The 11,071-nt window shown below is 39.6% G+C and overlaps 1 protein-coding gene across 3 annotated transcripts in view; it reads right to left on the reverse strand.

Annotated features, from left to right (window-relative positions):
* Positions 1-7,857, reverse strand: part of LOC143296916 (ubiquilin-1-like) — a 30,887-nt gene extending 23,030 nt beyond the window's left edge. For 2 of the 3 annotated variants that reach the window (XM_076608925.1, XM_076608924.1), the window contains exons 1-4: positions 7,732-7,857; positions 4,718-4,870; positions 4,221-4,250; positions 3,373-3,510 (exon numbers count right to left, since the gene is read on the reverse strand). In XM_076608925.1, the coding sequence (XP_076465040.1) occupies positions 3,373-3,510; positions 4,221-4,250; positions 4,718-4,870; positions 7,732-7,839 (429 nt within the window). In that variant the 5' untranslated portion in view covers positions 7,840-7,857. The remainder of the gene's footprint in view (positions 1-3,372; positions 3,511-4,220; positions 4,251-4,717; positions 4,871-7,731) is intronic. The other variant, XM_076608926.1, reaches the window with a different exon arrangement.
* Between the last annotated feature and the right edge of the window lie 3,214 nt (positions 7,858-11,071).

The following is an 11,071-nucleotide window of genomic DNA, read 5'->3' on the forward strand; positions in this document are numbered from 1 at the left end:
CCACCATCAGTTATATTATTAATTTACTTCATAACAAAGAGCCAGCACACCGATCCGGTTAAAAGGACACATTTGAAGGATTTTTTTCGCGATGTAAAGCTATAAACACCATTGGTACATCATAGCGATAGAAAGCTTATTTTTCACTGATTCGAATGGTACCAAAGGTCAAGGTATTCATACGCACTCAAACATAGCGCAGCCAATGAAAAGCACGCTTGCAACCGTGACACACATTCACACACTGACTCGACTCGGCGGCCGCGGCTCCTATGAAATCGACAAGCGATGACGCTAACATTTCAAGCGTTTTCGTCATCCAGATAAAAAAACCACCTAGGTAAGTATTACAAATTTTACAAATCGATTCATGTTAAATTGATCCACGTAGGTTTTAGGGCTTATTAATCCATAGGATCGTTCCAATTTCGTGATAAATGGAGTAAGCTTTGACCGCTTGACGAAGTGATCGACACGTTTCCACCAGTTGTGTTTCGCGTTAGTGCTATTTTATTCTAGACTGAAATATTGTATGAAAACTCGTGTAATGAAAAGGAAATGCATTATTTTGCATTTTATTACATTTTTATGATCCTTTTAGGATTCTAAAAGAGAGGATCGCTGATTTAAATCAAGACAATTGTTCATGACATAAACCGGAAACAACCACCTCATAGGCCTCTCGTGACCTAGAAATTAACTAGGTTAGCATAATTATTGAGATTGGTTTGTTATTACTTATTGTTAACTTAGTTCAGAAATAAATACCAACATTAATGGAATATAATTATCTATATCACAATCTGAGCATGGAGAGGTGGGATCAAAGGCCATTGTACATAACTGTTTCACATCATCAAGCTCTTTGTTTACATTTGTCAATACACACTCTCTCCTTCCTCTCTCATAGTTTCAGCATGCACACACACGCATACACACACACACACACACGCACACACACACAAAAATACAGACAGAGAGAGAGAGACACACACACACACACACACATGAAGTGTGCATGCACTCATGCAGCAACACATCCGCTCTGTGTGTGCTAACACTGAGGGACAGAATGATGAATATTGTGCACAGCATTTTATACCCAGTGTCTTTGCTGTACATGCAGGTTTCACAGCACTGCTGAATTAATGCAATACCTTTTGATAACAAATATTAACACATGTAACAAATGTTAAATAATAAATAAGTAAGTAATAGAAACTAGCTTTCATTAATAGGAGGGAAAAATCCCAGTTTTAGTGACAATTGCAAATATTAATGTAACTGTCCATAGAGAATAGCCTTGACAGGTTTCACTCTTTTTTTTTTCTTATATGGTCTGCAGCAATATGATATAAACCTATTCTTATATGCAAATACCAAAGCTACATGAGAAAAAAAACAAAAAGTACAAACAATGCAAAGCTTATAATTATGCACACACACACACACACGCACACACACATACGCACAACATGAATCAATGAAATGATGCACTTGCAGATGCATTCAGTATATGTGTACATGCATGCATTCCGGGCAGCACACACTGAACCATCTTTGGGTACATCATATCATAAACCAATATTTAAACATATAGTGATTTAGCCTGCATTGTGTTTTGTGAACTTGCAAACCATCTGTATCAGATCAAATGATTTTTTTTTTTCAGAGCCAATGGATGTTGATACAGACCATGACCTGTCTTCAGAATCCAGCGACACAGCTGATGAGGAAAACACTTTTAAGGATTTTGTTTTCACCAGGATTGGAGAAAATATTGCTGTCTTCAATGACAATGATTTTCATGTCGGAAGTGTCTGAAATTTTTTGACCAGACCAGGCTAAGGTGAACTTTCCACACAAATGTACAGTTGCCAACAACACATATGTGTGGCCACATAAGCCAGAAGATGGGAAATTTCTGCAATGTTTGTATTTTCTTCTGGTTTTGAAGTTACAATGCAGAATGGCAGAGTGTGGTCTGTTCCTGAACATGACAAACTGAGGAAGACATACTTGTCAGTCAGTGACAATGCCACCAACCTCCCTCCCACACCACCAAACCCTTTTTTTTCTGTTCTGTTTCATTTTTTCATGTTATGGAAACAGTCTACAAACATAAAGTAGTACATGTACTGACAAGTTGTTAAGATTAAAAGAAATATGTTAGACTTTTTTTTTTATTCACTGATTTAAGATTTTTTGTACCTCAAGACATGTTCATTTTCATCATATGGATAAACCAAAATTGCCGGTTTGATGTTTGATATTATTGTTTTGAATAGAATTGTTTCTTGTAACATTCTTAACACTCATGCAAAATTTGAAGCAAATCCATCAAGTAGTTTTTGAGTTAGAGCTGTTTTAAGTTCGACAGCTTGTGACGTCACTTTTTCCATCACACAAATTAAGGGAAAGCCCATTTTTAAAGGCCAATTATTCATTTGTAAATCAAGTTAACTGTACAGAAAAGCATAATCACTATGTTGTATTGTGTCCAAATCATAGATTTCAGCAGTTTCCAATGTATAGTTTTTGTGTGGCTGTCCTCCAAAAATGCCTTATCAGGTTACTTTGGACATATGAAACGGGCATTTTTGTCAAATCTGAGGCTCTGTAAAATAGAACCTTTCTGTGTAATAGATTTGTGTTTTCTTTTTATTTGTTTTATATGTTATGCACTCTTGAACAGTAATAAAATGGGGCTGCTGTGGTAATGATTATGCTGTTCAGGTATCACTGAACTTGAGAAAAATCTAAATTTACGAAGTTCGTCATGACATGTTATCTTAAAACGGCCATATCTCAGAAACTAAGAAAGGTAGAGACTTCATTCTTTTTGTGTTTTGTCTATTTTTTAAAGTAGTTTTTTATAGAATGTATCACAAATCTTTTTTTCTATTTTAAAATTTTGAATGCCGGTACCTAATAATACCATCTGTACTTTCAGCAGAAAACTTTTCTTTTTTAATCAGGATCTGACTCTGTGCTGAAAATGTAAAGATAGTGGCTAATCTAATACGTAGTGCCATGAACAGCAAAAGATGCCACATAGTATTAATTATAAATATGCATTATGGAAGCTGAAAACAATTCTATCAAAGGAGAAAAAAAAAAACATTAAACAGTTCCAATACATTGTTCTATTTCTTGTACCTAAATCCAAGCCCTTTCAAAACCAACTCATGTCCTGCACCACAAACCCAATATACGTACATGTGTGTGTCATATACTGTACTATGTCAAACTGATGCAGAAACCAAAGTAAATGTAAGAGGGCAGTGCATACTTGTTTGCATGGGGAGTCTTTGTAACAGTAACAGTTGTGTTAGCCGCGACAGAGAAAATTCACTTGGTACCATCGCTCACCTCTCTCTGCATACGTTGCTGCATGTCCATGAAGTTTGCAGAGCCCATTCCCAAACCACTGATGCCAGGCAAGCCACCAATGCTGCCTAGTCCAAATGGTGTCTGAGACACATCTGGCTGAACTGGTCCTGTTGACTGCTGAGAGAAGAAATTTAATTCATAATTATAATCAGTGTGCTTCTTTTGAAATTCAATAATCATAATCGGCACAGCATGCTTCTCTTTCAATGTTATTTTAATGCTTAATCCGCTTGACCCCCTTTCCAATTTACACTTCTTCCAAAAAAGTTCCTTTCGAAGACTTCTGAACTAGTTTTCTTTTTCCAGCAAAAGACCAGTTTTCCCCTTCTGTAAAAAGAATTTCAAAGGGTAGTTATTACATTCTTAATTGTCAGGTGGTTTTTTGTTGTTGTTTTTGTTGTTGTTGTTAGACTTTCCATGCTTAATAAGTTAATTGCAGACTGCTGACAACTTCTAAACATGTCAAATGACAAGTTGTGCAGCTGTAGTGTAAACATCAACTTAAAATAGAAATTCAATGTGCAGCTGTACTATAAATATCAGCTTAAAACAGAAATTCATGTGCAGCTGTAGTGTAAACATCAACTTTAAATATAAATTCATTGTGCAGCTGTAGTGTAAACATCAACTTTAAATAAAAATTCAGCCTCAGATTATTACGATTAGTAGAAAATCTGCAGTGAAAAATAACTGATATTTTCATTTGTTATACCAACGACAGTCAAACAAAGTCAGATAATCTAAAGAATGATGGAGTATGTTTTGACAAAAAAAGAGAGAAAAAAAAAAAGAAATCCATGGAAATTGTAATGTTAAGAACTACTTACTATGGGAGTCGATACTGCAGGTTCAGCTGGCTGAAAACACAAGTTCAAACTTCAATGAAGCACTTTGTTATACTGTCATAATCATAATGGACAATTTTGTTATACTGTCATAATCATAATGGAAAATCACTCAAGATACTAACAAATAACAATCAATAAACATTTTCATTTTCTGAGTCAAGAAATGAACTGTAAGAATATTACTGCTTATGAATAGCATTTATACTCAGTAAGAACTAAAATGGGAAACACTTTTAAAATGAATACAGTTCATATACTCCTATTTTTTACTTGGTGAGCACTAATCCACACGTTTCGTTCTTTTAAAAGGCATCAATGCCTGCACATTTGCAAATACATGCATGGCCCCTTCCCACACAAGCACACAGGTATACACACACACACACACACACACACACACACACACACACACACACACCCTTACCACATTACTATACATGTGACAAACTCACAAAAGGCATAGTTTTTAGTTTTACCCTGCTGGTAGTTTTGATGACAAGGTGAACAGTCAGTCCATTTTTAATGCCATGCTGCTCCAAAGTGTCTGGGTCCTTCAGGATCTTGCCAGCAAAGATCAGACACAGTTGTTCTATTGGAGATCCAAACTGCTTGGCCACTTGTTCCTTTAACTGCAATGCAAAAAAAAAAAAATAACTACATTACAAGGCTTTTAACAGTCCTGCATGAAATCCATATTTATGAATAGAGTTCTCCACTCAGACTGGTCAATGCACTGAGCTCCACCTCTGCCTGCAAAGTAAAGTGAAAATGACAAGGACTGAGCTGAACATGGGGTCAGCCATTTTTATCCACATTTTAGTCTTCTACAGTTCTACTTCTACTGTGTTCTACTTCTAGCCTTGTTTTTTGGCTTTGGAAATGGAAAGAAAAATTAACACCATTTCTTTCAAGATAACACTGATCAAAGTTGCACTGATATCAACAATGTTGGTAGTCTTTTAAGTTAAAAATTGCTGTGACATCAGCTTTTTCCCAATCTTTCGGAACTACTCCAGATTCTGTGACCTATTGTGCTGTAATGTCAGTGAGTATAACAATTCTCTTGCTAGCTCTTTTTATACCCTTGGACTTGGAGGTATTTTAACTGGTCCCTGTGCTTTTGACTAATAATTTGAGACACAGTGTTCCAGAATCCGCACATATGTGCATAAATGACAGACAGATTTCAATTTTGACACTCAATACTTTCACTATGTGCATCATAATGACACATACTTTTTCTCTGAAAACAAAAATCAAAAACAAAATGACTGCTTCTAAACCATAAAGTACTGGCAGATCACCCTTACAGAAGACAAGCCTGGACAGCAAAGTAACTTCCCTTACTGGAGAAGGATACGTTTACCCAGTCCACTGCTACAGAACATGTTCACTCAATGGTCAACCATCCCATACAAATGCTGAAAATGTTGCCAATGCACTTGCTAGAGCATGAAATGAGAAATTCTATCAATAGAAAAAGCACATGAGACTGGTTTGAGGGGAATGAATAAATGAAATTCAGAATTAAATTGATCATATCAATTTGGATTTTTTCTGTCTGATGAATGATGCCTGACAGCATGGTTAATTTGAGTTTTGTTTATTTTTAGTTTCATGTGAACTGGAACTTCAGACAACTCTGACAAGTTTTTGTTGTTGTCGCTGTTGTTTTTTTTTGTTTTTGTTTTTTTTTTTTTTTGGGGGGGGGGGGGGGGTTCCTTCTTCTTCAAGTTCTTGTCTTTTTTTGTTTGTTTGTGTTATAGTGTGCCAGCAGTGTCACCCCCACCACCCACACTCTGTCCCCTCCCCCCCCCCCTCCTTCTTATCTCCCTTCCCGCTCCATCCCAAGTCCAGTCTTTGAGGTTGTGCCGACACCACGCCATCCTCCCCCCTTCCACCCCTCCACCTCCTCACCCCACTCCCTAGTCGGTGCCTTTGGTCCGCAACACCGCGTCACCTGTCCCAGTCGTTGAAACGCGTGCAGTTATGTGACGTCTGCCACAATCCCCTGTGTTCGAAACGGACGAGCACGGCATGTCGGAATATCCCATGTGGCGGCCTGTCTTTCAAGTCGTTCCCCTTCTCCCCGTTCACAAACATGGCTGAGGTAGATGGCGGGACTTCGGAACGTAAGCTAGGGAGAATTTATACTAATGCGAACTTTGATCAAGCCGGCTAACAGGCCCAGAGTTGTATTGTCCTGTCTCCCCAATCTCTTTATGACGTAAACGGGTGAACCTGTCATCACAGAATGTGTACAGACAAGTGGGTTGAAGTGAGCGAATCAGATCAATCTGTTGAATTGGATGAATTGGGATCAAACAGTGAATCTGTCAGTCATTCACTTAGCGTCATTAGGACAAGCAAAGATTGGTTATTTCAGTTCAGCTAGTTGGGGGAGTGAGTTTTGTAGCTTGCATAGTATGTTGTGGGAAGGGATAAAACCAGTCAGCACACTCAGTTCTTAGCTGTCTCCCAGAAGAACTGACTGACACAGGCTGACTGACTGATCAGTGATGTGAGGAGCAAGGAAATCCTTGTTGGGCTGTGTGCTGCTTATAGGTGATGCTTTTGCTAAGTAGGGTGAACTGCTTAGTGTGTGTGCTCTATTGTAAAGTAAACACTCTATAAAAACCACTCCATGTGGCCCTGCTATTGATGTGAGGAGAGAGTGAGTGAGTGCATCATTAGTTGATCCTATATCCCCCTTGTCTGTTCTCCCTCTCTCTCTTCTGTTAGAATTGAACAACCACACTCTCTGTCAAACACCTTTTTACATTTGTTTTAACTAGTTCAAGTTTTGTTTGTGAGAATAAACCCCAGACCATGCAAGCAGTCATTCTATGGTGATGGCAATGAGACATTGTTGTGACTGCAGTCACTGAAAAAATAAGGGTATTTTTATGGTAAAAAGTAAAGTACCTTTACACTGGATTTCAGTTTGACCAGTGTGTGTGTGAGTGTGGGTGGGTGTGTGTGTGTGTGTCACTCTGTGTGTGTGTGTGTGTGTGTGTGTGTGTGTGTGTGTGTGATGTCTGAGGGAACAATCAAAAGCAACAAACTGACACATGAGATGATTTAGACTTTGACCCTCAAAATCTGTGAAATGATCTCCCATAAAATGAGACAGAGGGTCATACTCACCGTAAAAAAGTTTAGGTGCGTGAGGAACACTGAGGATCAAACCTCAGCCTTTATTGAACAGCTACGGGAGAAACTAACCCCAATCTCAGAAACTGGCACACCACTAGACATGGAATACTCTGTCAGTAGTCATAATGAAACAAATTCACTAACGATTACCATTAGAGCAACACTATTTCTTCAGCACCGAGCAGATTTAAAACATGGTAAATCCATCGAAACACAAAAAGATTCATGACGCCATCACCGGCATAATTGACAGGTTCCCGTCGGAACTTTAACAAATCATTACATATTTGTAGCCCTCATCCCGAAAATGTAAACAACTTAAAATCACTTTTACCTCTTTGACACTAGCGTTAACACCAATTTCAATTTCATGTTTTTCTTTCGGTGTTTTGACCGTAATGGTCATCTTGTCAGACCGTGAACCTTCTGCACACTCCGCCATGTTCAATAGTCAGTGACTGGAATGCTGGGTAAATTAATTTCCAGTCGAGGGAGTGTGTTTACGACGACGAAAATAAATAAATAAATGCAATAGAATCTTTTCTCGGATGTCAGTTGGATATAAATATTCCGGTAGGTATCAATATAAAAATATGCTTGAAGTCTAGGCTTTCTAACAACAAGATATTAAGTTTCCAGAGCATTCTATTTATTTTTGCAATGTTTTATATACAAATAACGAAACCTCCCATCCGGGGATTTCAGTGTTCACACACCTCCGTTAGCCATAATGATTTCGATGTCATACCAAATAACACACTTCAGAAAAATGTAGTATTTTCATTTCTGCATATGCACTGCACTGCACGAACTGATAATAGATAGTCCTATATACGTCCGTGGTGGGCAACAGAATCGAACTAGTGGGGTTTGTTGTTGTTGTTGTTTGTGTGTATGTTTGTCTCAGTGTGTGTGTGTGTGTGTGTGTGTTCGCCGATTAAAATAATTGCTTTACAACTGATGTGACATGACTCAGTTATGAGAGTTTGGGGACGACAGAGAAAACACACACACACACACACACACACACACACACACTGTGACACACACACACACACATAACGCACGCGCGCGCGCGCTGCAACCGGCGTGACCGATTTGCCGCAAGAAATATGGGAAAAGATCTCTGATGCCATGAATGTGGCGTCCTGCGTCAGTGTTGCTCAGACTATTTGGGAAAACCCGGAAAGACTTATCCGTTCTGACGCCGGGAAGAAATCTTCACGTGACAATCAGTGTTGGTTTGGAAATGATGCCAGTATTCCCTTCATTTTAAAAGATCGTGCTCTACCTTTCATGCTAGACTTACGGCCACTGCCTCTCGGGCCCTGTCTTCCTTTATGTGAGGTGATCAATGGTTTGGTGGCCTTGCACCTGGTTTTTGAGGTACTCTGGCCTGCCCATTCCACTTTCTTTCTTTCTTTTTTTTTCTTTTTTTTCTTTTTTTGGGGCGTGGGGGGTGGGGTCACTGAGTAAGTCAGAAAGTCATGGCATGTTGATTTCCAGGCGAATAAATAGATGACAGCCACTGGAGAGCATGTGTCACAGCTTCAGATTCGATTGTCAGGTTGGAGGTTGGCGACTTTGTAACCGGCATTCTCCGTTCCCCAATAATTTGTTGTTGTTTTCGTTTTGCTTTTCAGTGAAACCTCTGCCGGATTGGTCTTTGGTGACTGATCCATCCACAACACAGACATACACCCCCACCACCACCCTATCCCAACACACACACACACACACACACACACACACACACACACACACACACACACACACACACACACACACACACACACACACACACACAGTGATGGCCTAGAGGTAACGCGTCCGCCTAGGAAGCGAGAGAATCTGAGCGCGCTGGTTCGAATCACGGTTCAGCCGCCGATATTTTCTCCCCCTCCACTAGACCTTGAGTGGTGGTCTGGACGCTAGTCATTCGGATGAGACGATAAACCGAGGTCCCGTGTGCAGCATGCACTTAGCGCACGTAAAAGAACCCACGGCAACAAAAGGGTTGTTCCTGACAAAATTCTGTAGAAAAATCCACATCGATAGGAAAAACAAATACAACTGCATGCAGGAAAAAATACAAAAAAATGGGTGGCGCTGTAGTGTAGCGACGCGCTCTCCGACTGTGGGGAGAGCAGCCCGAATTTCACACAGAGAAATCTGTTGTGATAAAAAGAAATACAAATACACACTGCTGCCGTAAACTACATACTGTACGCATCAGTGTTCGCGCATGGCAGCGACATCAGAACCAATGTAAATACAGTACAAATGGATACGATATTTTAATTAGCTGCGCATGTCATATAATATATTTCAGTGTCTTTTGGGTATATAGCCCTTTCACAAATCCTCACTGTTCTGACCGTCTGAGCAAAACGTACCGGAAGTCAGTAATCAAGTTACTCAAAACGGCAAATGAGGAATCAGATCAAGGAAGCAAATTTGCATTCGATCTGAGACATCCAATAACAGACACACTATCCAAACACACGTTCATATATCTCCTGCCATAGATACTGTCACCTCTAGACAAAGACAATTAATGTGAAACGCTCACACCTGGTCAATTCGAACTGATCAATAACATTTTCCTATGTCAGCTGACCTTATCTCTGACACCAAGAAAAAAAAAGCACTGATCTTACTGGACAGGATTGTATCAGGTGTCTATGGTTGAAAGCAGAGTGCGGAGAAATAAATAATCATCACAAACTCTAGGAGCCTAGTCCGACGATGGAAGAAAAAGAGGTGGGAAAAGGGGGCGGGTGTGGACGATAAACAGAGAGCAAACACAGCCCTTTTTTTAAAATTATAGATATCGGTTCATCTTCACTTCAACTGCCAGTGACACTGGCGAAAATACCTACCTACCTATTGGAGTTTAACGACCTATTGGCGTTTACACCCTTAAGGTCAGGTTTGTTCGGTTGGAGTTGTTTAAACTGACGAAAATACAATTTAAGCCACAATTTATAGCCCCTTACCAATGCTCTTATCAGCCGTTTCGTGGAGACTCAACAATGTGACGACACCCATTGGTCATGAGGGTGTGTAACGATAACCCCACAGCTGTCCAGCCAACACATCTCATTTGGTCTCGTTGCTCTCCTTAACCTGTGTTTTGACTTCCGGACGACAGCTCATCAAAAAGAACTACCAGGGGCGATGACGGTGGACAACGCCCGGCATGAATGTGAGATAAGAAAGATAAGAAAGAATTCAGGAGGTATAAATATATTCAGGGGGGGGGGAGAGACAAACCAGTCACGGTGTCTTGGGGTCTCCATCATGCTGCTCACTGCTGTTGCTCTGTCCCTTCTGGGTAAGTCCAGGGGTTTTGGCACGCTCATCATTACAGGATTACCTAAAAAGAATGAAAGAGTGAATGAAAGAACGAGTGTCAGAAAGGAGGAAAGAAAAGGAGGGGGAAAAAAGATGGACAGAAACGAAAGAAAGAAAAGAAAAAAATATTGAAAGAAAGAAATCAATAAATAAAGACTTCACGAAAGAAATCCAATTGACAATTGATCAACAAGAAATCAACCAGATCGAATGTGAGATTTCAAGGTGAGTGCACCCCTCTTTCAAAGTGAATAATTTAAATGTGTATGTTTTGATCAGTTCACGTTCGTGGTGTTGCATTATTACCGTTTTTGTTT

The sequence above is a fragment of the Babylonia areolata genome, chromosome 22 (assembly GCF_041734735.1).
Source record: "Babylonia areolata isolate BAREFJ2019XMU chromosome 22, ASM4173473v1, whole genome shotgun sequence".
Lineage (NCBI taxonomy): Eukaryota > Metazoa > Mollusca > Gastropoda > Neogastropoda > Buccinidae > Babylonia > Babylonia areolata.